This window comes from Ornithorhynchus anatinus, chromosome 8 (assembly GCF_004115215.2).
Source record: "Ornithorhynchus anatinus isolate Pmale09 chromosome 8, mOrnAna1.pri.v4, whole genome shotgun sequence".
In the NCBI taxonomy this organism is placed as follows: Eukaryota; Metazoa; Chordata; class Mammalia; order Monotremata; family Ornithorhynchidae; genus Ornithorhynchus; species Ornithorhynchus anatinus.
This window is the reverse complement of record NC_041735.1, coordinates 1,100,469-1,126,122: the sequence shown is the minus strand read 5'-3', so window position 1 is coordinate 1,126,122 and position 25,654 is coordinate 1,100,469. Positions and strand designations below refer to the sequence as shown.

At 63.2% G+C, this 25,654-nt stretch overlaps 2 protein-coding genes across 2 annotated transcripts; one reads left to right on the top strand and one right to left on the bottom strand.

The window, feature by feature from the left end:
• The first annotated feature begins 655 nt into the window (after positions 1-655).
• STRC (stereocilin) lies at positions 656-17,132 on the top strand. The gene is given in 29 exon segments (XM_029070609.1): positions 656-734; positions 1,479-1,711; positions 1,824-2,163; positions 3,162-3,508; positions 3,510-4,229; positions 4,546-4,608; positions 4,709-4,819; positions 5,554-5,720; positions 6,355-6,541; positions 6,951-7,066; positions 7,478-7,610; positions 8,054-8,236; positions 8,446-8,484; positions 9,096-9,263; positions 9,641-9,790; positions 10,182-10,240; positions 10,619-10,742; positions 11,326-11,417; positions 12,154-12,289; positions 12,610-12,806; positions 13,476-13,566; positions 13,681-13,837; positions 14,094-14,263; positions 14,358-14,513; positions 15,670-15,812; positions 16,176-16,324; positions 16,488-16,585; positions 16,670-16,817; positions 16,977-17,132. Coding segments are annotated over 29 exon segments (4,902 nt in total). The 3' UTR covers positions 17,123-17,132.
• A 144-nt stretch (positions 17,133-17,276) lies between these two features.
• On the bottom strand, positions 17,277-22,765 carry LOC100085972 (creatine kinase U-type, mitochondrial). The gene is made up of 9 exons (XM_007660230.3): positions 22,483-22,765; positions 20,997-21,195; positions 20,700-20,795; positions 19,172-19,393; positions 18,838-18,923; positions 18,558-18,681; positions 18,050-18,184; positions 17,661-17,786; positions 17,277-17,518 (listed from the first exon to the last, which is right to left on the bottom strand). Exons 1-9 carry the CDS (start codon positions 22,629-22,631, stop codon positions 17,399-17,401), a joined length of 1,257 nt encoding a protein of 418 aa, XP_007658420.2. The 5' UTR covers positions 22,632-22,765; the 3' UTR covers positions 17,277-17,398.
• Between the last annotated feature and the right edge of the window lie 2,889 nt (positions 22,766-25,654).

Below are 25,654 nucleotides of genomic sequence, written 5' to 3'. Positions count from 1 at the left end.
CAAGGCCCCAGCCTCCTGCCTCCCCGCTCTGGCAGCTTCCCCATAATAATAAATAATCATGACGGTATTTGTTAAGTGCTTATTCTGTGCCAAGCACTGTTCTGAGCACTGAGGTAGATGCAAGATTCATTCAATAGTATTTATTGAACACTTACTATGGGCAGAGCGCTGTACTAAGCGCTTGGAATGGACAATTCGGCAACAGATAGAGACAATCCCTGCCCAGTGACGGGCTCCCAGTCTAAAGCTAGGTAACCAGGTGGTCCCAGGTGGGGTTCGGTCTTAACCCCCATTTTACAGATGAGGTCACTGAGGTACAGAGAAGTTGAGTGGCTTGCCCAGGGTCATAACCCAACCCGCCAGTCCCTGCCTCCCCGCTCTGGGGGCCTCCCCATCTCTCCAGAGGCCTTCCACCTGGGCAACCTCTCCCCACCTGCCTGCCTCGAGGCCGGCTCCCCCTCGGAGAGGGATCAGGTGTTTCTCGGCTCCGGGGCTCCAGTGACAGTCCTGCTATCAGGTGACGGATCCCATTTCCAGCTGGCCCGCGGCCCGTGCGGATGCCCAGGACCCAGGGCGGGCGCGCCTGCCGCGGCTGTGACTCGCCAGCCCCGGAGGGAGGAAGCCAGGCCCCGGCACCCGGCACCCGCTCCAAAGGATGGCTCAGAAACCCAGGCCTCGCTGTCCCCCACTGCCCCTGCTGCTGCTGCTGCTGCTGTCGCTCCTGCCCTGTTCAGGTTGGGGGAAGAGGGACTGAACTAGGGACTGGCGGGTGAAGGGGCCGCAGGAGGAGAGATGGGAACAGCAGAGGGATGGAGGAGGGCTGAGGGGAGGGGGCAGCAAATGGCTCAGTCGATAGACCAAGAGGCTGGAGTCGAAAGGATCTGGGTTCTAAATCCTCGCCGTGCACCCGCCACTTCAGTTCCCTCATCTGTAAAATGGGGATTAAGCCACGTGGCTTATCGGAAAGAGCACGGCTCGGGGGTCAGAGGACGTGGGTTCTAATCCCGGCGCGGCCCCTCGTCTGCTGCGTGACCTCGGGCAAGCTGCTTAACTTCTCTGTGCCTCAGTTACCTCATCTGTAAAATAGAGTTTAAAACTGTGAGCCCACCATGGGGGAACATCGTTACCTTGTATCCACCCCAGTGGTTAGAACAGCGCTCGGCACATAGTAAGTGATTAACGTGCACCATTATTGTTATTATTATTATCAAGGCTTCAGGACTCAGAGCCCCATGTGGGACATGGACTGTGCTCAACCTGATTAGCCTGTATCTACAGCTTCCTGGCACACAGAAAGCCCGTAACAAATACCATAAAAAAAGAGGGGGGAGAGGGTCAGAGGGACTGAGAATTGGTGAGCCCCCACCCCGGCTAGCATCAGAGCCGCCGGGTAACGGCAGAGCTCTCTCCGCTCCTCCCGGCGTCATCGCCGGGCCCCAAGGAACCTCGGCCTCGGAACCCTTTACTCTCCTCCCTAGGCCCGACTCCCTCCGGCCTCCTCTCCCGCCGGCAGTTCTCTTCCTTCTTGGCCAACATCTCCTCCATCCTGGAGAACCCGGAGGCCCGGGCCCCGGAGGGGACGCCGGGGTCCCCCGACCCCACGGCGGCCGCCACGCTGAGGCTCCCACGACTTCCTGACTGGTCCTGCGGGGGCAGCCGGGACTGGGAACCGCTGCTGGGCCTGCTGCGGATATCCTGGCCCTGGGGGCCGGCGAGCAGACGCCCCGAGCCTTCCTGGAGCGCCAGGCGGGCACCCTGGGGGGGCTGGCCGAAGTTTCTGCTGACCACCTGGCTCCCCGGGGCGGCCCCCGGCCCCCCCCCAGCCCCGACCCCCTTGCGCCCGAGCCGGACCCCCCGACTGCGGCCTAGCGGCCGACTGGCTTCCCCCGGTGTTGCAGCTGCTGCGGGGGCCCCCCCGCCGGCTCCCTCCCGTCTTGGGAGGAGCCGCCCCCCCGCCCTCCTGCGGGTCTCTCCGCCTGCTCCCCGTCCTCGGGGGGCCGGGCCCCGACGGGAGGCTGCTAGCCGGGCTGCTGAGCTCCATGCGCTCCCCCTTCCAGTCAGCCGTCCGCGGGGGGCTGCTGCGCCTCTCGGCCTCCCTGCGGGACGAGGTGTCCGCCCTCCTGGGAAGGCCGCGGCCCAACGCCGACGGCCGGTGCCCGGGAGGTGAGTCGGGCTGGAGCCGGGGCCGGGGTCGGGGCGGGGAGCCGGGCCGGGGGGACACTGAGGATGCTTCCCTCCAACCCAGGTACCCCGCAGCAGCTGCTCCTGTGGTGAGTGGGAGGGGGCTCGGGCGAGGGAGCGGAGGGCGGCGTCGGGTCGGGACCAGGCCGTGAGGGAGGGGACGGCCGGGGGCCGGAAGGCCGGGGATCTGAAGGAGGCCTGAAGGTGAGTGGGAGGGGGCAGAGGAGCGTGAGGTTCCAAACCAGCTAACCCTCTCACTCCCCGCCTCCGTGCGTCCCTCCCTCTGCCCCTCGATCCCACTGATTTCTCTGAACCAGCATGGTTCCTTGGGAAGCAGCATGGCCTAGTGGATAGGGCATGAGCCTGGCAGTCAGAAGGTCATGGGTTCTAATCCCGGCTCCACCACTTGTCTGCTAGGTGGCCTTGGACAAGTCACTTCACTTCTCTGTGCCTCAGTTGCTTCATCTGTAAAATGGGGACGAGCCCCGTGCGGGACAGGGACTGTGCCCAACCCGATTTGCTTGTATCCACCCCGGCGCTTAGTGCGGTGCCTGGCAAATAGTAAGGGCTTAACAGATACCATCATCGCTATCGTTATTATTATCCTCTTCCTCCAACCCTCTTTTCTCCCACCCTCCTTCCGTCTCTCCATCCCTGTGCTCGCTTCTCCCTCCTTCCATCCCTCTGTTCTCTCTCCCTCCTTCCTTCCGATCTCCCTCCCAGGGGCATCTGGAACAACATCTCTTGGGACGCCCGGGCCCTGGGCTTCCTTTCTGGGGCGCCCCCGCCACCCCCGGCCTTTCTAAACTGCCTAACCACGGGGGGGCCGCCGCTGCCCAGGGCGGCTCGCCGCTCTGCCACGACCCCCGCGACCGGCCGGCCCGGCCCGGCCCGGCCCGGCCCCGGCCCCGGCCCCGGCCCCGGCCCCGGCCCCGGCCCCGGCCCCGGCCCCCGGCCTCGCCTCCTGAGATCTCCTGCAGCGAAACCTCCGCTCCCGGCCCCGCCGGGATTCTCCACTTCACTTTCCTCCTGTACTGCCAACCCACCAACCGTTCCACCCGTCCGCCCCGGCCTGGCGGCCGCCTGCGGGCCGCCGCCAGCTACCTGGCCTCCTTGGAGGAGGGGCCCAGGCTGGCTGTGGCTTGCCACGACCACCATCCGCTCTCTTCGAGCGGACAGTCTGCAGGAACCCGCTCCCTGCTGCGCTGCCCGGCCCAACCGCGGCCTGGTCGGCTGGCTCTGTGGCGGCTCGGCCCCTGCCCGCTGCCCCTCGGGCCTCCCCCCGGCCCCCCTCACCCCAGGGGCCTTCTGGGGTTGCTTCCTGGTAGAACCGCACCCTGTGGGCCGAGCGGCTCTGCGGCGAGGGCGGGCTCCGGGCCGTGCCCCCCGACCGCCGGGCCTGGGTGCGCCGCGTGTGCCCCGGGTTCCCTCTGGGCCCCGGAGGCTCCTCCCGGCCTCCGGCCGAGCCCTGCGGGCACCCTGAGGAGCCCTGCCTGGACGGGGGTGGCTTCCGGGAGCTGGCCTGCGCCAACGCCACCCTGTACGAGGCTCTGCTGCCCAGCCGGCCCTGGCTGGAGGGGCAGTGTGCGGGCAGCGCCCGTGTCCGCGGCCGGGGATGCCCCCTGCACGAGCTGCTGGGCCCGCTGCTGCCCCCTCTGCCGCCGCCACCTTCCCACCCACTGGAGCCCTCCCCTCTCTGCCTGGCACCGGTCCCCTTCCTGCTGGGCCTGCTGACCCGGCTGCCCCGCTGCCAGGCCGCAGCTCCCGCCCGCCCTGCCCGCCTGCACTACCTGCTGCGCCTGCTGTCCTTTCTCCTGGGCCCCGAGGCGGGGAGCGGGGAGGCCCGGGGGCCCCTGGGCCAGGCCCTGCTGCTGTCCGGCCTGCCGGACAACCGCTCCTACTGGGGCTCCTTCCCCCCGGGGGCGGGGCTCAGCGTGCTGCGGACTGTCGGGGAATACTTGACTCGGGAGAAGAGGCCACCCGGCCCCAACTCTGACCCCACCTCCCACCCTGGCCCCGGCAAGAGGGAGCTGCTGGCCTGCTACAGTGTCAGTGCTTGGGAAGGCCGGAGGGGAGAGGGCTGAAAGGGGCAGCGGGGAGGGTCCGGTTGGTAGGCTTGCTCCCGTTCAAACCCGCTCCAGGCTGGGCAGGGGGCTGCTAAGGCCTGGCCCGAGGTGGGGACACTGCAGAACTGCAGTTGGGGGCAGCCAGGGACTCAGAGGGGCTGGGGCAGGGTGATGGGGCCAGGTGGGTAGGTCGGTCAGGTGGGCCGTGGAGTCTTGGGGGGTGGTTTGGGGGACGGCAGTGGGGGTGGGGAGGGGGGGGGCTTTCCCTGATACCCTACGTGCCCTTCCCCCCGGGCAGCCGGTGCTGTGGGACCTGATCCGGGGAGCCGAGAACGACCCGGCCCTACAGATACTGGTGGAGGTAACAGCCGGAGCGAGCGGGGAGTGGGGTGTGGGGACCGGGGGGAGGAGGAATGACCAAATTCCCACTGGCCTGGACGGCGTCATCCCCCTGCCTCCAGGAGTACCTGCAGATGCCTCCGGAGAGCCTGCAACGGTTGGTCCTTTCGGCCGAGAGCGAGGCCGTGCGGGGATTTCTGGACAGCCTGCGCCGTGCCTGGCCTCAGCTGCAGGTGGGCACCCGGGGATCCGCGTGACCGGGCCCAGCGGGGCGGCAGGGAGAGCACACAGGGGGCAGTGCCCGGGAGGGCAGGGGGACGCTGGAGTGGGGGAGACTGTCCCGGCTGCGGCCCGTCCTAAGGAGCAGGATTCCAGACACGCGGCACCGCTGGGCCTCGCTGGGCCTTGCTTCCATTTCCCAGCTCCGGACCCTCAGCTGCTCTCTGGAGATGGACCTGTTGGGTGCAGGGGGAGGAGGGCTCCTCCTCCCTCCCCTTCCTTCCCTTCCTTCCCTCCTTTCCCGCAAGGGTCAGTGGCCCGCAGGGACATCAAGGGAGTGGCTGGCAAAGACTTGGGCCTGGGTCCGTCTGAACTGAGCTGGGATGATGGGGTGGGTTTGGGGGGGGGGGGGAGGGTGGCTAGCGGTGGTGCCACTGTGCGGGGATCTGTCCGAAGAGGTTTTGCAGGTTTAGACCCTGCTCAGCCTGATCCCGGCACACCCTCTGGGGTGTGATTTCGGGGCGGGGTGCGCCTGGAGGTTTGGGGTGGAGCCCCACAGACGGGTAGGTGATAGGAGTGGGAGCCCAGGGCAATCGATCAGTGATATGAACTGAGCGCTTACTGTGTGCAGAGCGTTGTACTGAGCCCTTGGGAAAGGACAGTGCAGCAACCCACAAGGAGCTTGCGGGCAATTCTGGGAATGATCGAGGGGGCGTTGGGGGCGGCCCCGAGTCTGTGTCTGTCCCAGGTGCCCCCGGAGGAGGAGAGGGCGCTGGGCCGACTCACGGCCTTGCTGCTGCAGCGGGTGCCCCGTCTCACGCCCCAGCTGTTCGTCGACCTGTCGCCCTTCGTCCCTTTCATGGCTGTCACCGACCTGCTGCGCTTGCCCCCTGCCCTGCTGGTGAACGGCAGCGTGTGAGGCCCCTCTGCTTCTGTCCCGGTCCCCCCATCAGTCAGTCAGTCAGTCGCATTTATCGAGTGCTCAGTGTGTGCAGAGCACTGTACTAAGCAATTGGGTGAATGCAATATAACAGAAACGTTCCCTGCCCATAGCGAGCTTACAGCCAGCCCGCTGTGCCCGAGGCCCCCATCTGCCCCCTATGTTCCCACCCTACTCCCCAATGTCCGAGGCTCCCACCCACTCCCCTGTGTCTGAGGCCCCTCCTGGGCCCACCAAGTCCAAGGTCCAAGTCCTACTGTTCTTGCTCCAGCCCTTGGTCAAAGGTGGCCAGGCCTTTGCCGCTCCCACCTCGTCCTCCCGGCTCCCTCTACATCCCCTCTCTCGGGGCAAGCCTGGCCCCCTTCACCCTCCTCAAGGCCGGCACAGCCCAAGCTTCCCGATTCCATGCCAGTCTTGTTGCGGTCCTGGACCCCCTCCCCACTTCCCGGCCCCTCCTCCCCTAGTCGTCGATCCCCACCCACCAAGCTCTAGGCTACCCAAGCTGGCTCCTCTCCTTCCCTGCTCCTCGCCTCACAGGGGTCGGGCCGGGCCGGGTCAGGCCGGGCCGGATCAGTGCGATCCTCTCTGTCTCGCCCCCTGCCTGGCCAGCCTGGCTGCCATCCGTGCCCACAGCCCCGGCCTGAGCCCCGAGCAGAAGGAGGCCCTGGCCCGGCGACTGCTGGACCCCGAGGTGTTTGGGGCGGTGCCCGCCTGGCCCCGGGAACTGCTGTGGTCCGTGCTGCCCCTGCTGCCCCACCTGCCCCTGGAACACTTCCTGCAGCTCAGCCCCACCCAGGTACAACAGGCCGGGGAGTTTTCTAGGCGGGGGGGGGCTGGGAGGGCAGGTGGGCCCGGCCCCTCTCCCCTTCCTTGGACCCCGATGGGTCCCAGCTGGCTTTGTCAATCAGTCAATCGTATGTATTGAGCACTTACTGCGTGCAGAGCACTGTACTGAGTGTTTGAGAGAGCACAGCGTAACCATAAACAGACACATTCCCTGTCCACAATGAGCTTACAACCTAAAGGAGAAGCTTACAGACTAGATCTCTGGCTCCTGCCGCCTTGGATTGGGGACCGTTCTTTGCTTCCCCACCGCCCCTCCTCCGTAATGATCTTTGGGGTCCAGTGATGGTGCCCCAGTGTCCAACTAGGAGGGACTGGGCCTGGCTGGGATCCCCAGGGACCCTGGTACCCTCCTCCTTCAGATCCAGGCTCTGGGGGACAGTTGGCCCGCGGTGGGGCTGGGGCCAGGCCAAGCCCGTCATGTGCTGCGCAGCCTCGTAAACCAGAGCGGCCCGGATGGTGAGGAACAGGTACGCAGGTGAGTGGGGGTGGGGCCTGAGGGAAACAGGGGGGGAAGGAGGACTTACGGGGCTGGGGGAGGTCAGGAGGAGCAGCAGCCAGCGAGGGGGCATCATGAGCACAGACTGAGCTCCCCTTACTAGGCGCTGAGGAACCTACAGATGAAGCAAGGGAGCCCAGATGGCATCTTTCTGATATGGTCACTCTTGGACCACCATTTTCCATTCTATGCCTCCACCCTGAAAACTCTGTTCTAACCTGTCCCCGATCTGGAAATGAAAAGAGGGCACCCATGGCAGACCTTGGGTCTGAGCTGGCATTGGTGGGTGGACGGGTGGGTGGGTGGTGGGTGGAGATTCCGAAGAGGGCGGGCTTGGTGCCAGATCATACTGCTGGTGACCGGCTCGGACTCACACGTTGCCTTCCCCAGGCTGGGGCCCCTCGCCTGCTTCCTGAGCCCCGAGGATCTGCAGAGCTTGGCACCCCTGAGGGACCCGGCAGGGCCAGTGGAGCGGGGCCTCCTCCAGTGTGCTGCCAACGGAACCCTCAGCCCCCAGGGCCGTGTGAGGATTCTGCTCCCTCCGCCCCCCCCCCCCCACAACTTGCCTTAAAATAAACACCGTTCTAAGCTCCGGGATAGATACAAACTGATCAGGTTGAACACAGGCCATGTCCCACATGGGGCCACCATCTTAATCCCCATTTTACAGATGAGGTAACTGAGACACAGAGAAGTGAAGTGACTTGCCCAGGGTCACACGGCAGACAAGTGGGGGATCCGGGAATAGATCCCAAGTCCTTCTGACTCCCTGGCCCGTGCCCTATCCACTAGGCCACACTGATTCTCCCCGCTGCATGGGTGTGCTGAGGGGGTTAAGTCAAGGACCCTCCTCCCGGCCTGGCCCCAGGGCCCTGCGTCTTAGCCTCCTTGGCCCCGTCCAAGCATCTGGTCCTCCCCAAGTGGGGGGCGGGATCCCTGGGCACACTGTAACCAGGTGGGTTTCAGGTGGCGTACGAGCTGCTGAGGGTGCTGCCCGGCGCCAGCGGGGCGGCCCTGAGCCCCCGAGAGTTGCAGGCCTGGGCCCCGCTCCTCCCCCAGCTCCGCCTCAGCTTCTGGCAGGCCCTAGCCGAGCCCCAGCTCCGAGCCATTCTCCCTGCCCTGCGAGACGCCAGCCTCACCCCTGCCCAGGTGAGTCCTCCCCATCCAGCCTACGAAATTCGTCTCCCGCCCTCCACGCTTGGCCCCAACTCCTCCATCCCATCTCACTCCGTCCTCGATGTCGGAGAGCTGAGGGGACGCTGGGCCCAGCTTGGGGGCTAGGCTTGGAGGGAGGTGGTTGCCAGGAGCTGGGCTGGGGGCTCAGGGGGCCTGGGCTGTCTCTCCCCTGTCTCCCTCAGGCCACCCTGTTGTTGGAACGGCTCCTCCGGGAGGAAAATGTGAGTGCTCTTCCTCACTCCCCCTTACTCCCCAGACCCACATCACCCCGAATGCCACCCACACCACCTCCCCGAGACTTCCTGCTCCTTTCTCCGTCCGAGGGGCCAAAACCCTGGGGCCCAGCCCCAGCCAGCTGATGCCCCTGGCCCTGCCCCCAAACCACCTGCTCACTGGCCCAGCCCCCTGCCGACTCCAGGAGAATCCCTCACGGTCCCCCAAGGCTAGGACCCTGGACACCAGCTCTAGGGCGATGGTCAGCCCCTGGAGGGCAGGGCTCCCGCCTTCTTTCCGGAGTGCTCAGAGCGCTCAATATCGGGCTCGGCCCCCATCGGGCATTCAGTCCATCCTATGGAAGCCCTGTCAGATTGGCTGTTCGACTGACCGATTGATTTCCCCTGCCAAGAAGGACCTATATATCAGCCGGGTTGGACGGTGCTTCTCTGTCATATGACTGATCTCCCCCAGGGACCTCCTCTGGAACCCTCTCCGGGACACTCGATGGGGTTGGGCAGGCTCTGCTACAGCAGCAGCCTCTGACCTTTGACCACCCACCCGTCCCTCCCTCTCCCCACCGCCTCCCCTGCCTACACGTCTTTCCCCGTGGGCTCAGGTGACCGAGGAGGACCTCTGCTCCCTGCGGCCGCTGCTGCACGGCCTCGGCCCCCAGACCCTCCGGGTCATCCCTGGATCCCTCCTTGCCAGGGCCTGTCACTGTCTGATGCCCGCGCTGGCCCAGCTCTCGCCCCCACAGATGGCGGCGCTGCTGCAGGCCCTCCGGGTATGGACGGGGTGGAGGCTGAGGGCGGGGGCCGAGGGACCGGCTGGGATGAGCCTGACCCTCTGTCCCCGCCCCCGCTCCACCCTGCCTCTAGGTCTTCTCCTCTGGTGTGGGGTGGGCAACTTAGCGATCAGTGGAGGTGCCTGGGATCTCGTGCTCCAGGGCCAAGGGTGCTCACCCCTGGGGCTCCCCCCACCAGGGTCCGGGAGGCCCAAGGATGCTGGTTCTGGGGCTCCCGGGGTTGGCAGGGGGAGGTGAGGTCCAAGAGGGCCTGAGCCCATCGGATCGGGTGCCAGCCCCCGCCCCCCGCTGCCCACCCACCCACGCTGCTCCCGGGCCCTTCCTCTCCTCGACTGCTCCCCGTGGGCCCGGGCCAGGCCTCCCTGCCGCCTCTCCAGAGGCCGCGTCCCGCCGTCTGGCCCGACTGCCTCATGCCCTTGCTGCCTCTGAAGCTGCTGCAGCGAGAGGCTCCGGCCCTGCTGGCCGACCGCAGCCGCTCCCGCAGGCTGCTCTGGTCCGAGCAGCAGGTAATTCTCACCCTCCCCGCTCCGCCCGCCCCAGTGCTTCTATTCAACCCCTCCCTGCTGCCTCCGCCCTGCCTCTTCTCCTCCCCACCTCCAACCCCAGCTTCTCCTTCTCTCCAGCCCCATCCCCAACCTCTCCCCCAGACCCCTCGTCTGTCACAAACCCCAGCAGGGGCCCTCCCGAGGTCCAACCCTTTTTCCCGGGGCTCTCGAGTGGCCCCAGGCCCTCATCGTCCATGAGCTCTCCTCACCCCCGGCCTAGGGAGGAAGGGTCTTGGAGAGGGGAGGGGTCTGCCCCAGGGGAAGCAGAGGGCAACCGCAACAGTAGCAGCAGAAGCACTGGGCAGGCCTTGGGGATGTTGTCCTGAACACTGCCATCTCCCTGCCCCCACAGGCCCAGTTTCTCTGGAGAAAGATCCCAGCCTCCACCAATCTGACCCTCAGGAGCCTGCGGTGAGCGAAGGGCCATTCCGCCCCTCTCTTGGGGCACCCCTCTTCCCCCCAGGTCCCCCTCGAGCACCTTGATCCTATGACCTAGCCCCGGGACCACCCCTTTCTCCATCCCCTCATTGCCTTCTGCAGCCCCAGCAAGCTCCTCACCATTTAGTCAGTCAATCATTCAGTCACAATACCGAGTGCTCACTCCGTGCAGAGAACTGTACTAAGCGATTGGGAGAGTGCAGTATAACAATATAACCGTTCAGTACCCCTGGCTCCGAGTCTGTCCGAACCCGTCGGGGCTCCACATAGCCTTGCCCTCGGTCCCAGAGAGCCGCGCTGCAGAGAGGAGGTACTCAGCCATTATCGAGTCTGACAGCTTCCTGTCCGCAGGGCTCTGGGCACGCTGGCGGGAGGAGTGTCCTGTGAGTCCCTGCAGCAGCTGGGTTGGACGACGGACTTCCTGGAGGCAATGGGCATCATTTACCAGCTGCCCACCCGAGTGCGAGGAAGCCTGGTGAGGGGGCCCGGGGGCACCAGGAGGGAAAGGAACCTGGGGGAGGCTGTCTCTCGGCGCGCGAGAACGGTATCCAGATCCACAGCCTCTTTGGGATTTGGCCGACGTGTGTCCGCCAGGCCTGCCGCTGGGCTCCAGATCCCGATAGCGTCACCTGGCAGATGTATTAAATGCCCAATTCAGATAAGGTGGTCCTAGGGATAGAATTAAGTAACGACTGCAGGGAGTGAGCATTGGGTCCGATGGAGCCCGTCGGTCTGTGCGCTAAACCCTGCGGATTGGTTCCGAGGACTATGTCCCAGGCCACGAGTGTCCTGGGGTTTGCTGTTCCTTGGCCCACACTACTCTCTGATCTGTCCTCCATGTTCTCCCTAGACCTGTCCCTCTCTCCGGCTCCTTCCAACTCCTCCACTTTAGACTGGGGACAGAGAGAGCGCCCCCAGCCAGGTATTTCAAATATCCTGGCAGCAATAGGTAGGGTTGGTAGGACTTCAACTTCCCTTCCTTGCCCATCTCCCCACGGGGTTGGCCCCAAACCACCCTTCTTTCCCTTCTCTTCCCCTCCCTCCCCCACCCCCTGCAGAGGGCCTGTGTCTGGGAAGAGCTGCAGCGGAGGCTGGATGTGCCCGGGCCGGAACTGGGGAGCCTGAGCCCGGAGATGCTGCTTGACTTACCGTGGGTTCTGGAGTCGAGGGTCAGAGGTCGGAGTAGGGAGATGGGTGGTCCCCTCTGGTTGGTGGAAGCCCTGAGGGGAGGGTCCTGGGGAAGATCCAAGGCCCAGCAGCAGTCAATCATTGCCTGTCTACGCTGTGGAAGGGGACTTGGGGTATCTGCTGTCATTTCCTGTCCCTCTGCAGGTGACCCCTCAGGCCCAGCACAGCAGGGTTTAGTTTTAAGTCATCGTACTGACGGAAGACCCAATCCTGTGTCCTAGTTCAAGGGACCGGGGAGGAAGAGAAGGAGAGGAGAATTGGGGGAGGGAGGGTGTCCTCTGTGGCCTCTCCCTTCTAGCATTCCCTGCCCTCCCTTAGCCCCTCCCCTGGACCAATCCCCCTTGGTCCACGCACCTGAGGATGCTGGGGATGCAGTCCAGTGGTAGATCCCAGGGTTCCCATCCCACCCCGAGGCCTCTCCAGTCACCATCCCCAAGGCTTCGGTCACTCAGCCATCTGCATCAACCCAGGATATGATGTCACCTCGACATCACTCTGGTTAGCAAAGGAAGGGGCAGCTCACGGATGTCACTTCCCAACTGGGGATCTGATTGATTTCGGTGTAGGGAAATATGGGTCTGCCTGATGTCACTTTATGCCCAGAGACCCAGGGTCCTGAGTGATTTCACATTCTGTCTGGGGGCAAGGGACTGTCTGCTGTCTCTTCCCATCTGGGCCCAGTTGTTCTGCCTCCACAGAGCCCGGATGATGGACAGCCTGTCCAACGAGTCCATCCTGCGGGTGTTGGAGCTGGTGCGGCGTGAGCCCGAGCGGCCGTTGACCCTGCCTCCCCACCGCCGGGCGGCTTTGGCAGAGCGGGCACTGCGCGGCCTGGTAAGGACTCCGTTAGCCAGCTCCCCCTTGCCCTCGATGGATGCCACTGGCGGAGGGAGCGTCCTGGGCCGGTCGGGCTCCCGTCGGTCTCCTTTCTTGTTTGCCACGTTCCAGTTCTCCTTCTCTCCCCCCAGTCCCTTCTCTGACTCTGTCCCCTAGGCTGGGCCCCATCCCTCTGACCCCTTCCTCCCTCTGCTGCCACTTCCCCCGGAATGAAGTTCTGAGAGCCGGAGGTAGAGGAACCAGAGGCCGCCGTGGAGCCAGAGGGGCCGGGGTGTCTGGTTTTCCCAATGGCGTCTAGTCCACAGTACCTCCTACAGGTCCCGCCGGATGGCCCGCTCTCGGAGGAAGTGCTGGGGGCTCTGGGGCCCCTGGCTGGCTTCCTAGGGACAGAGAGTGCTGGCCGCATCCCTCCTCAGGCCCTCCTGCCCCTGCTCGGCCAGCTGCGGCGCTCCTGCCTGGGAGGGGCTTTTACCACGAAGCTGGGTCAGCTGCTGCTCCAGGAGCCTGCACTGGGGTAAGAACCCCAGGACCTCAGTGCCTTCCAGGACCCTCCCCCCACCCCCGCCCCAGTGCCCATGCTCCCCTGCCAGGCCCCGACCCTGATCTTCCCTTCCTCTCCGGGACTACAACTGCTTCCTCTGATGATCCCACCCTTGGATCCCAACTCTTCCCTCCCTAGGCCCCTCTAGGCTCCATCTCCCACTCCTGGCTGCCCTGCCAACCCCCCAGGCCACCTTCAGCTCTGACATGTCATCTTCCTGCCTTACTTCCTTCTTTCCCAGCTCCCCCATCTCAGGTTTGTCCAGGACCCACCTTCCAGGGACTGATTCCAACACTCCTCTTTCTTCCCTTCTCACTCCTCCTTTCTTGTTCCCCTTCCCTCCTCCTCCCTGACCATCTCCCTTTCCTTTCCTTCCCTTCCCTTCCCTTCCCTTCCCTTCCCTTCCCTTCCCTTCCCTTCCCTTCCCTTCCCTTCCCTTCCCTTCCCTTCCCTTCCCTTCCCTTCCCTTCCCTTCCCTTCCCTTCCCTTCCCTTCCCTTCCCTTCCCTTCCCTTCCCTTTCCTTTCCTTTCCTTCCTCCCTTCCTTCCTCTCTCCTTCACTTCCTCCCTCTTTCCCTTCCTCCCTTCCTTCCTTCTTTTCTCCCTTCTTCTCTCCCTTCCCTCCCTCCCTCCCACCTTCCAGGAGACCCGAGCTGTGGGGCCAAGAGGAGGTGGAACGAGCCGGGCGCCTGGTGCTGTTGCTGCCCCCTGAAGCCATCCACCAGCTGCCAAAGGTGAAGGGCAGGCTGCGGAGCCTGGCCAATGTGGCCAATGGGAGTGAGACTGGGGGGATGTGGAGTGGATCTGGGGACTCAGGTCAGGAGCCCCAGCTGCCCTGCTTCTCCTAGGAAGCCCTGATCCCTGAGACTCTGGAACAGATCTTGGAGCAGCAGCGGTCCTGGGAGCAGAGCCGGGCCGGGCAGCTATGCCAGGGGGTAGAGGTCACTCCTGGAAAAGTCGCCCTGATGGCGGGGACTGTGCAAGCTGGATCTGGGGGCCTTCCAGGTAAGAAGCCCCATGGTTTCACCCAGATGCCAACTCCCCAGCGGCCCCTCTTCCGCAGCCCAAGGCCAAAGTGTCTGTGACCCACCTGGGAAAGAGAGCTCCCACCCTGCTGCTCTGCTGCCCTAGCCACCCTGCCGCCCTCCTGCCCAGCCTCCAGATCCCACCCCTTCTTCTAACCCCAGCTGGAAAAATCGGGGTCACCGGGACTCGGGGCCGGGATGGCAGGTGTGTGTTGATCCCCGGCCCACCCTGGCAGGGCCCGTGCCCAGCTGTGCCGATGTGCGGGGGACCTTTCCAGCTGCTTGGTCAGCAGCCCAGATTGCGGGGATGGAGTCCCCCGACTTTGAGGACTGCCTGGCGCTGTTTGCCGGGGATCCCGGGCTCCGGCCTGAGCAGCTGCGAGTGGCCATGGACAAGGCCAAGCAGGTGGGCTGGGGAGAGGGGCCGGGGGGGTGATGGGATTGTGGGGAGATTAGTGGAGGGGGAGTGTCTTCTCATGGTCCCCTCCCTCCACTCCCAGGTGTGGGGTCCCCCCCGGGGACTCCGCCGAGAGCAGACCCTGCAGCTGGGCCGACTCCTGCTGGGACTGGGGGAGCGGGAGCTTCAGGACCTGGTGCTGACTGACTGGGGGGTCCTGGGCAGCCTGGGGCAGCTGGATGGCTGGACCCCAAAGCAGGTGATCACCCCTTTCCACCCCACCTACCTCCCCTTGCCCGCGGGGTCTCCTAGGCGGGCTCACTCTCCCATGCCTATCCTCCCAACCCTCAGCAGTAGGTTTTGCACCCCCCCAGGGGGCTGAGTACTATACAAGGTTCTGAGAATGGCAAGATGACTCCCCCGCACCAGCTTTTGAGGAGCTTCCAGTCCACTGGCCTAGAGAGCCAGGTGGAAGACAAAGTCTGGAGGAGATATGGCCAGGAGAGAGCTGGGACCGCTTGTCCTCTGAGTGCCCAGCGGTAGGAACACGTAAATGCACAGTCCAAAACCAACAGCCGTCGGCCCCGCAGTGATCCCTTGCCCGAGATGGCAGTGCTGGGGGTGACCCGAGTATTGCAAGAAGTCATCCAGATCCTTAGACTCCATACTTTCCCCAAGCGGTTATCCATTTTGAAGTCCGCATCCCCTTGTATACCGTGAGCTCCATGTGGGCAGGGACTGTATTTACCGCATCTCTTGTATTGTGGTCTCCCAAGTGCTTAGGACAGTGCTCTGTGCATAATAAGCACTCAATAAATACCACTGATTGATTAAAAGAGTCATCAATGATGACTCCTTTGCAAGAGCAGTTTCAGGATCTCTGTGCTTGCTCATTCTCTCTCTCTCTCTGTCAGTTGTATTTATTGAGCGCTTACTGTGTGCCAAGCACTATACTAAGTGCTTGGGAGAGTACAGTATAACAATATAACAGACACATGAGAAGCAGCGTGGCTCAGTGGAAAGAGCACGGGCTTAAGAATCAGAGGTCATGGGTTCTACTCCCAGCTCTGCCACCTGTCAGCTGTGTGACTTTAACTTCTCGGTGCCTCATTGAACTCACCTGTAAAATGGGGATGAAGACTTGGGGATGAAGACTGTGAGCCTCACGTGGGGCAACCTGATTACCCTGTATCTACCCCATTGCTCAGAACAGTGCTTGGCACATAGTAAGCGCTTAACAAATACCAACATTATTATTATCACATTCCCTTCCTACAATAAGCTTACAGTCCCTCTCTCTTTCTCTATCTCTTTTCTCTCTCTCTCCGTCTCTCTGTCTCAAACCCTCCTCCGCCAGGGCACGGGGTGACCCTCGTGGCCTCCGGCCCACTCCAACCCCTCTTCCGTCTTTCCAGCTCCGGACCGTGGCTTCCAGCTTCCTGCGACAGAGTGGTCGGCCCCTGGGCAGCCTGGACCTCACTCACCTGACAGCCTTGGGTCATGCCCTCTGTGGGCTGAAGCCAGAGCAGATAAAGCACATACGCAGCCGTGAATTCAGGTTCCAAAGGAGCCGGGCTGGGTCTCTTGGAGCAGGGTCCCTGAGACAGAGCCTCGAGGGGTGGGAATTTCCTGTGGAAGAATCCCTTGGGGTATGGCTTTTGGGGGGCGGGGGTCTCCTGGAGCTCTGGGGATGGGGTCTCCTGAGGAAGGATCCCTTAGAAGAGGGCACTGGGGATGGGGGTCTCCTGGAGCAGGGTCCCTGGGGCAGAGCCTCGGGGGTGGATTTTCCTGCAGTAGGGTCCCCTTGGGGCAGGGCCTGCGGGGGCACAGGGTCAGGATACCTGGAGCAGATTTGCTGCCAAAAGCTGAGTCTCCCCTCACTTCCCAGTGACCACACTCCCCTTGCTCGTCTCCCCCACAGCCAGGCAGTGTTCTTCCTGGGCTCCCTGCCTCTCCGGTGCTCGGAGGAGCAACTGGAGGCCCTGGCTCAGCTCCTCGTCTTGCCTGGGGGGTTTGGGCCGGTGAGCGCTTGGCAGCCTGAGATCTTCACTGAGATTGGCACCCTGGCAGGTGGGTACCGGGCTGGGTGCGGGGAGTGGGTGGATGGGGAGGGAGGCTGTGGGTGGGGCCAGGGAGGGATCCAGGACTTCACTTGCACCTGTGCCTCCCTCTTCCTCTCCTCCCTCCTTCTCTCTCTCCATCCCTCCACTGCCCCCTGCCCCCCTGCCCACAGCGGGGCTCCCAGACCTGGCACTGTCAGCGCTGCTGCGAAGGCAACTCCGGGGCCTCACCCCCCAGGCCATCGCCCTCATCCCGCCCCCCAAATTAACTGTGAGTACGGGGCGGGCCGGGGAAGGGCACCCCCCTCTCCCATCCCCCGGGGGAGCGGGCGGTGACTGTGTCCCGCCCGCCCAGGTGGTGTTCAGCCCAGCCCAGCTGTTTGGCCTCACCAGCGCCCAGGCCGCGGCGGTCACCCCAGAGCAAGCCACCTCTCTGACCCCTGAGCAACGGCGAGCAATTACTCAAGCCCAGCAGGAAGGCCAGGAAGCGCCTGAGCAACAGGGTGAGATGTCTGATCTCGGGGAACTTGGACTGCTCTGGTTCCCGCTGCCCCCAGATACCCTGTAGGCCTGAGGGGGTGGGGACCCCGCTCTCAAGTCTTGGAGGCTGAGTCCCCACCCCTCAGAAGCAGCAGCCCCCTGACCCTTCCGCCCCTTCACAGGTCGAAGTGCAGCCAGTATGCCTCCCGCGTGGTCGCCGTCCCCGTGGGTCCTCGCCCTGACCATCGGTCTGCTTGGTTTCGGGGCCGAGACTGGGGAAGGGGTCCTGGGGGGCCCTGGGGGAGGGAGCTCTGGGAACGGGGAATAAAGGTCAAATAGCCAAGCACCCAGTTGTTGGGGGTTGGGCTCTCTGAGGGGAAAGCCCCTCTCCTGTATCCTGCGGTTGAAACCACTAGACCAGTCCTTCCCACCCCACCCCGCTCCAGCGGGTAGACTGGCACAGACCCAGCACGCAGAGCCTGTCACATTACCGGGTTTTACTGGATGGGTCATGGCCCAAGTCCCGGGGGCAAGGTCTGGGAGGGGCTGGGTCGGGGCTGGGGGACCTGTGGGGGGCTGGAGGCGGGGTCAGTCGGTCAGGGGGTCAGTGCTTGGATGTGGTGGAGAGGGGAGCCGGCACGCGGATATCCTGGCCCTTCTCCAGACGCCGCTCACAGTCTACCAGGTAATTGACACCGTCGATGACCAGCTGCACCAGCTCCACCTATGAGGCATTCACGGCTCACTTCCGCCCGCCCCGCCGCCGCCACCTCCCTCCACACCCGCCCCGAGCCCCTCCCCAGCCCCGGCTCTCCTCCAGTGCCCAGCTCTGAGGGTCCCAGGGGCCCTGCCCACCCGGTTCTCACCTCTGACTTCCCCAGCCGGTCCAAGTTCGAGATGTCAAACGTGCTGCCCGTGGCCGCTGTATCCACACCCCCGGTGCCACGTTTCTGCAGGCGCAGGTTCTCCAGGATCTTAGGGAAGCGGCTGTCCTGTGGGGGCCGTGGGTTCAAGGTCAGAGCAGATCATCCCCCCCGACCCCTGACCCAAGCCAGACATCGGGTCCTGCCAGTCAGGGCGCCTTCCCCAAAGCCATCGCCTTGTTAGCCCTCTGGCACTGCCGTGCCCTAATCGTCATCAGCCGCCACCGTGTACGGAGCCACTGTACTGAGCACGCAGGAGCCCTAGCCCCCAACCCTCCGGGAGCCTCCAGTCTTGCTGGGGGACTCGATCGCTCTCCTGCAGGCTTCCCCACCTTGCTCAGCAGGGGCAGTTTGACGTGGACGCCGGCCCGCAGTCCGGTGCCCAGGTTGGAAGGGCAGGTCAGGATGTAGCCCAGTCGCTCGTTCCACATGAACTCCCAGCCGCGCTCCTGGATCAGCCGCTCCACCTGAGGTCACCCCCAGAACCCCAGGCCCATTGTCGGCACTTCCCCGCTCCCGCCCATGGACACGCAGGCCTGCCCGGCCTAAGCCAGTCAGGGGCCCGAGCCCAACCCCTGCTGGGTTCATCCGGGGACATCCGGGGACACACGGCACGGTCAGGCTCCCTCCTCCCCCACCTCCCCGCCTCCACGATAGAACATCACCCCCCAGCTTGAATGATGGGGAATGGGGGGGGGGGCCCACGAGACGTCCCCTAGTCCCAGGGACCTCTCCTCTCCCTGAGTTGTCTTCCCCTACAGCCCAGACTCATTCTTCGGGCAGGATCCCCCGACACGGTCCCGAAGCCCACCTCCCCGGGCTCGTCAGGTCTCCCCTGACCTCTTTGAGTCCCCTGCAGAACCTCTCGAACACCCTCTTCATGTTTCCGCCCTTCTCCATGGAGATGACCCGAGTGTGATCCTCTTCATTCACCCAGATCAGGAAGCTCTTCTCGTTATTGTGCCTGGGGAGGGGGCAGGAGTAAGAATGGGAGGACCTGGGGGGCAAAGCCAGGTTAGGGGCGGGGGACAGGGCTAAGCGGAGAGAGATCAGGGTGGCATCTGGGCACTGGAAGGTCGGGGAAAGGTCCCCGGGGTGGGGGCGAGGGAGGATTCCATACCAGATTCCACGGGCATCGGGCCAGTCTCGGGCCATGCCCGCTGCAGTCAGCAAGGGGGACACGGGTTTGTCAAACAGGAAGTGATCCTGAGGGGTGAAGGGGGAGCATAAGCGAGAGGTACCCTGCCACTCCCCCCACCTCCCCTGGCACCCTACCCTTCACTGGGCTTTTTTCCTCCAACTGGGGGTGCCGTCTGGATCTTTTCCAGGCTGTGGCATGGTTCTCTTGGTCTTCCCTCACTCCATTCCCCCTTCACATCCAGTCCTCACATAGCCCGTCTTCCCCCTCCCAAACTCCGTCCCTCCCTCCCTCTCCACCCCGCTGAAGCCCTCACATCAATGAGCCGCTGCTGCTCCGCCTCCGTCATGTCACTGAGCCGGTAGTAGCGTCCCTCCAGGTCTCCTTTCAAGCCACTCAGCGCGTCCACCACCACCCTCTCCACCTCGCGCCGCTCGGCCCTCGTGCAAGCGGGGGGCAGGCTGAGCCCCCGGATGCTGCGGCCTGTCCGCACCCGTGAGGACAACACGTACCGCTCGTCGAAGTGGCCGGACCGGATCTGTGCGGGGGGACAGAGAGGTTGTGGGGTTCGAGGAGTAGCTGGGGAGTCCGGGAAGTCACGCTGGGGCTCAGAAAGGCCTAGGGAGTCCAGGGCCGGTGGGTGGGGTATGCTGGGGACAGGGAGGAGACAGAGAGGAATGAGGAGAGACCCGGGCAACGTGTTTTCCAGGGATCATGTCTACCAACTCCGTTACGTTGTTCTTTCCCGAGCACGTAGTGCAGATTTCTACACACAGTAAGCGCTCAATAAATACAACTGACGGATTGATCTTGGGGACCTAGGGAGGACAGGAGGGAGGGACACAGAGAGCGAGGAGGCCCGTCGGAAGGTCGCCCTCCTCAGTGAAAGGACGCGAGGGTTCAGTTGAGATCCGGAGGGAACACGGCATCAGTGAGGCCGTGGAAAGGTCAGGCAGACCATGAGGGATCAGAGGGAGAAAGAGATGGCTGATCAAGGAAGACATTCGGAGACTTCCCATTCTGAGTTTGTGCAAGGGTCTGAGAGTTGACGGGAAGACCCCTCTCCCCAGAGGCTTGCCTTCCCATAGGACATAAGAGCAGCATTACCCTGGGTCAGACCAGGGGTCCAGTCGGCCCCGTGTTCTGTGTGAAGGCAACCATCAGCTGCGTGGGAGGGACGACTGTCGGCCTGGGGCCGTCCATCACCAGGTTCATCTTTTTCAATTACTAACTCATCGTGGACCTTTGGGCCATTAAACCAATTAATCTCCCGATGAACTTCCCAACACCTCCAACTTTGCACGTTGAATCTCCCTCTAGGGGCCTCATCCACTAAATGAACTAAGCCCTTCTTGAAGCTATTGATCGCTTCACTCTATACAGCTTCCCGGGAAAAAGAATTCCATGTGCTTCCCAATTCTCGTCGGTTTTGAGCAGGTGTGCTTCGAACTGCAGTGGGGCCTCGTAGTCCTCCTGTTGGGGTTTCGGTGAGCAACAGTTGAATGTTTCCTCTTCTCGCTCCCTTCATGATCTTATACACTTTGCTCACTTCCTTGCTCAGCCCTCCCCTGTCCAGGCTGAAGGATCCTGCTGACCTTCCCCACGTAATCTGGGAACTTCTCTGTCTCCCAGTCTGACCTCCAATCATCGGGGTGGGGGGAGGCTTTCTACGAACCTCCTCTTTCTCGCCCTTTCTCCACCATCTCAGCTCACAGTCAACCCAGGGAAGGAACCCATTTGGGAACCCCTCCCCCTCCTACCGAGCCCCTAACTGCCTGGATCTCCTAATGGGGTGGTTAGGTTGAGGCTCGGGAGGGATTGGGAGGGCAGCCCCGGGCATCCACCTTGCTGGCATCCAGGTCGGTTATGTGTCTCATGGAGCGGGGGTTGTAGCCATTATGGCGCTCCTGGATCACCGGATCAAACAGCTCCGCGAACACCTGGAGGAATGAGGGACCGTCAGCAGGGCCGAGTTGGAGACCCCTCCTCTGTTCCCCAACCGTGGCCCCACAGAGTCCAGGCCCATTCAAGCCCCGGACCTGGGGGCCGACAGGTTGGTTTGGGGAATCAGGTCGGGGGTGGAAGGGGAGCAGCGGTCAGTGTGGGAGAAGGACCCGGTGAGGGCCTCATAGGACACTGACCTCATAGGTCTCTTCATCTCCAGCCACCATGCCAACGGTCTTGATGAAGGGGTGGCCGGGGTTGTCCACGCCGGTCTGGATACACTGGTCCAGTGTCCAGCCAGTAGGTGTGGTCTTGTCGCAGAGCCGGGCGTAAAGGGTCGGGGTCAGATGGCTGGCCATGCAGTTGTTGTGCTTGCGGAGGTCAGGGTACTCGGCACTGGGGAAGAAGGATAGGTGCCGGGGATCGCAGTGGGTGTTAGTGTGTGTGTATGTGGTGGGGGGGGGGCACGTTGTGAGGGATCCAGGGCAGCTTGGGAAGTCTACCAGGAATCCTAGGGAGCTAATATGTTCAGCTCTCCATAGGCTAACCCCAGGGGTTCAGCTTGGGTCTGGTTAGACCAGTTCTCCGGAGAGGGGCTGGCTCCCATCAGCAGTGGCCCTGGGCGGGTGGGCCATCCCAGTCTAGGGCCAACTAAACTGTGGCTCTGAAGAGGGACCTCTCCCTCCCACCTCAGCCTGGGAAGTACAGTCCAGGAGGAGAGGGGAGGGGAGTCCAGATCTGACTTGTCTTTTGGGCATCACCTGAGGTTCCTCCAGACCCGCGGGCTTCACTACCCAGTTGCCCCATCCCAGGAAGTGGGCTGGACCAGTTTCAATCTGAACCTCGAGGGGTGGGGGGTGGGGCGGCTCCGGGCCTGACGGGGGCGCCGAACAGGGAGCACAAGGAATGCAGGGTTCCTGGGGGCGGGGACTGGGTCTCCTCCCCCTAACCCCACCCCTGCCCGGGGATTAATGGGTGACAGACTAATCGCCTTAGACAGAGCCCCCTCCCTCCAAGTCTGCCATCCCGTCTCAGCCCTCCAACCTCCGTCATCTGGCTCAGAGACGCCGACCCCCCTCCCCACCCCCGCCCCAACTTCTCCTTCGGTCCCCTCGGTTCAGGACAAGCAGACAAGGAAATGGAGGGAGGTGGGGAACAGGTGGGAGGCTGGGGCTGGGGGGAGGAGGCGGAGTTCCCCGGGCTCCCTAGGTCTGGGCAGAGGCTTCTGGAGGGAGCGGAGGATGGGTCAGAGGGTGGGGGAAGGAGACCGGTAGGTCGGGGTTCTACCAGTCCGGATCCCAGAGGGAGGGAGAGGGAGAGGCTGCGAAAAGGACTTCAGGAATGTCTGGTCCCCATGTCCCCGCCCTTTGTGGAGGCCCGCGGGGAGCAGTGACGGGCTCTCCTCCTTGATCCCTCCGGCCCCGAGAAGCCCCCTGCCCCTCCATCTCTCTCGTACGGTCTCGGCGTCTAACCTGATTAGCTTATATCTACCTCAGCGCTTAAAAAAGTGAAGCAATTCCATCATCATGATCATTATGATTATTATTACCCTCCGCCTCCCAAGTCCGGGGCTTCTCGGGCCCAGCCTCCCGCCATCTCCCCTCTCTGTCATCAGCCCCCTGGCCTCCCTCGGGGCCTCCCCGGGCCACCCCGGGCCACCCCGGGCCTCCCCGGGCCCCGTACCTGGGCGGGTAGAGCCTTCTCCGGTCCCCGGCGGCCCGCAGCGGGTCGGGGCGGAGCAGGAAGCCCGCGGCCAGGGAGCCGGCGCCGGCCACGGCGAGGAACCGGAGCCCCGGGCGGGCGGAGAGCAGGCGAGAGAAGGGACCGGCCATGGCGGGAGAGGGCTGCACCTGGGGGAGCCCGGGGGAGCTGGAACCGGGCAGGACAGGAACCGGGCGGGACCGGAGCAGGATCCGAGGCTGGAGCCGGAGATGCGGGGAGCGGTGCAGTCAGGAGCGGGTGGGGGGGCGGGGGCGGGCGCCGCAGTCCCGGGGGGGGGGGGGAGCGGGGGAGGGGATCGTGGAGGCCCCGCCTCCCCTCCCCCTCCTCCCCCCGCAGCCGATGTTGGGGGGGCGACCCCCTCTTCCCAGCTTCCCCCCCCCCATGTTCAGCACCAGCCCCGCGGACAGCGCCCTCCAGCCCGGACTCCGGACTCCGGACCCCGGATCCAGGGTTAATTTATTATTATTATTATTATTATGGTACTTGTTAAGCGCCTATTGGGCTTATTATTATTATTATCCTGATGGTATTTGTTAAGCGCTTACTCTGTGCCAAGCAGTATTCTAAGCGCTGGGGTAGATACAAGGTAATCGGGTCGTCCCACGTGGCGTTCACAGTCTTCATCCCCATAATAATAATAATAATAATAATAATGTTGGTATTTGTTAAGCGCTCACTACGTGCCAAGCACTGTTTAAGCGCTGGGGGAGATACAAGGCCATCAGCAGGTTGGCCCACGTGGGGCTCCCAGTCTTCACCCCCATCTTACAGATGAGGGAACTGAGGCCCAGAGAAGTGAAGTGGCCCGCCCGAAGTCACACGCAGCAGACAAGCGGCGGAGTCGGGATTAGAACCCACGTCCCCTGACTCCCAAGCCCGGGCTCTTGCCACTAAGCCACGCTGCTTCTCTAGGGTCCCCTTGGCCCGGCGGAGGGGCTCAGGGCCGGGGGCGCAAGCGGAGGGCGTCCTCTCTTCTCCTCCCTGCCTTCTCCGTCCAGCCGGGCCACCCCTCCCTCCCTCTATGTGACCCCCATGTCCTCTCCCTCGCCCACCCCCACGGGCCTCCGGGGGCTAAACCCGGAGGCCGGGAAAGAAACTGGAGGTGGCAGGTAGAGGAGCGAGGGGACGAGAAAGAGAAGGGGGGGGGGGGGTCCCGGACCCAGAGAGGGACGGAGAATGGAGGAGAGAGAGAGAGAGGGAGAAACCCCAGGGGGCGAGAAGGACAGGGATCGTCTCCATCTGTTGCCGAATTGTTCATTCCAAGCGCTTAGTACAGTGGTCTGCACATAGTAAGCGCTCAATAAATACCATTGAATGAATGACTGAAGGGACAGGTGAAAAAAAGATAAAAATAATGATGATGGTATTTGTTAAGTGCTTACTATGTGTCAGGCACTGTACTAAGCGCTGGGGTGGATACAAGCAAATTGGGTTGGACCCAGTCCCTGTCCCACATAAGGCTCAGAGACTCAATCCAAGGATCTGGGGGAGAGAAAGGAGAATCTATTAAAGGTAAGGGGGAGGGATGGGATCATTTATTTTTTCATTCACTTGCATTTATTGAGCTCTTACTGTGGGCAAAGCACTGTACTAAGCGCTTGAGAGAGTACAGTATAACAATAAACAGACATATTCCCCGTCCACATCGAGCTTACAGCCTAGAGGGTTCCGGGTGAGGCATGGGGAAGGCATGAAGAGGACAAGGAGGAGATCTGGGGTGGGGGCTTGGTGCGAGGGACGGACACGGAAGAGATTTGGAATGAAACTTGAGGAGACTCTAAGAGGCGACAGGAAGGTGACGAAGGAGACTTGGGAGAGACTCAAGGACTCAGGGGCGGGGGGAAGGCGACATGGAAAGAGACGTGGAAACCTGAGCGGATTGATAGAGACTAGACGCAGAAAGATTGTGGGAGCTCCTGTGATGCACCCACAGACAGGAAGACGTTTAGAAGCAGGCAGGCAGTGGGGGAGACGGCCAGGCAGGGAGACAGGCAGGAAAGGAAACAGGTAGGCAGGCAACTCAAGGTCATCTTTTTCCTTGGATGCAGGAAAAGGACCCAGGCATCCAGCTCCCTGTTAAAAGTTCCTCCCTCCCCAGGCCGCCTCTCTGCCCCAGGGGCCTGGTTTGGGTCCACCTATCCACCCACCACCACCTCCTGAGAGCCTGGGTCTGCCGCAGCCCACGGAGGGCGTCCCCTCTTCCTCCAGGTTCCCAAATATCCTCCTCCAGCACCCACCTTGGCACCCTCTGCCAGCCGTCTCCCTCCTCCCTGCAGCCCTTCCACTCCTCCCCAGGGGCCTGGGTTGGGTCCACCTACCCACCTTCCACCACCTGAGAGCCTGGGTCTGCCGCACCCCGCGGAGGGCATCCCCTCTGCCTCCAGGTTCCCAAATATCCTCCTCCAGCACCCTCCCTGGCACCCTCTGCCAGCCGTCTCCCTCCTCCCCGCAGCCCTTCCACTCCTTCCCAGGGGCCCGGTCCCCTTCTTTCCCTGCCCCGCACCTGGTCACTGCTGGTGTCAGGGGCTTCGGCACCTCTGCCCGTGGGCAGCTTTCGCTTCTCCGATCCCACTCGTGGCACGGAGCCCAGGGCTGGGAGGTGGGGAGCAGGCGGGCTCAGAGCTCCGGGCGCCAGACGCCACCCCCAGCTCAACCCCCCTTCCACTCCTGTCCCCTCCCCCCCCCCCACTCCCGCTTCCCCAGGGGTAAACCTTTCCTTTTGCCCTGAATTCAATCTGATTAAGCTGGGCTCTAAGGTGACTCCGGCTCAAGGACGTGATCACCAGGGGAATCTGATATCTCCCCCCAACTTTGCCCCCCTCCTCCCCTTTCTCCAACCCCCAAGTTAAAAATCAGGGGCTGTTTGGGTCCGAAATCAGCAGCTCCAGAGTTTATCTAGCTGAGGTGTGGCCCGAGGTGTGTTTCAACCTTTGTCCCTCTGGGCGGGTGGTGCAGGTGCTGCAGATGGGGGCAGGGGCTGACTGGCAGTTGGATGCCAGGGTTGGGTGATTGATAGCACTGGGAGCGTTTGGAACAATCTCGGAGTTGAGATAAGGGAGCTTGGGCTTGGAGAAGGGCAAGCTAGTAATAATAACTGCGGTATTCATTAAGCACTTACTATGTGCCAGGCACT

Excerpts from the sequence above, each read along its gene's own strand:
- LOC100085972 (XM_007660230.3), bottom strand. The coding sequence starts at position 22,631 with ATGGCCGGTCCCTTCTCTCGCCTGCTCTCCGCCCGCCCGGGGCTCCGG. Across the intron at positions 18,682-18,837 it reads CCCGATGCCCGTGGAATCTG|GCACAATAACGAGAAGAGCT; the intron begins GTATGGAATCCT and ends CCCCCTCCCCAG. Across the intron at positions 17,787-18,049 it reads AACTGCCCCTGCTGAGCAAG|GACAGCCGCTTCCCTAAGAT; the intron begins GTGGGGAAGCCT and ends CGGCCCCCACAG.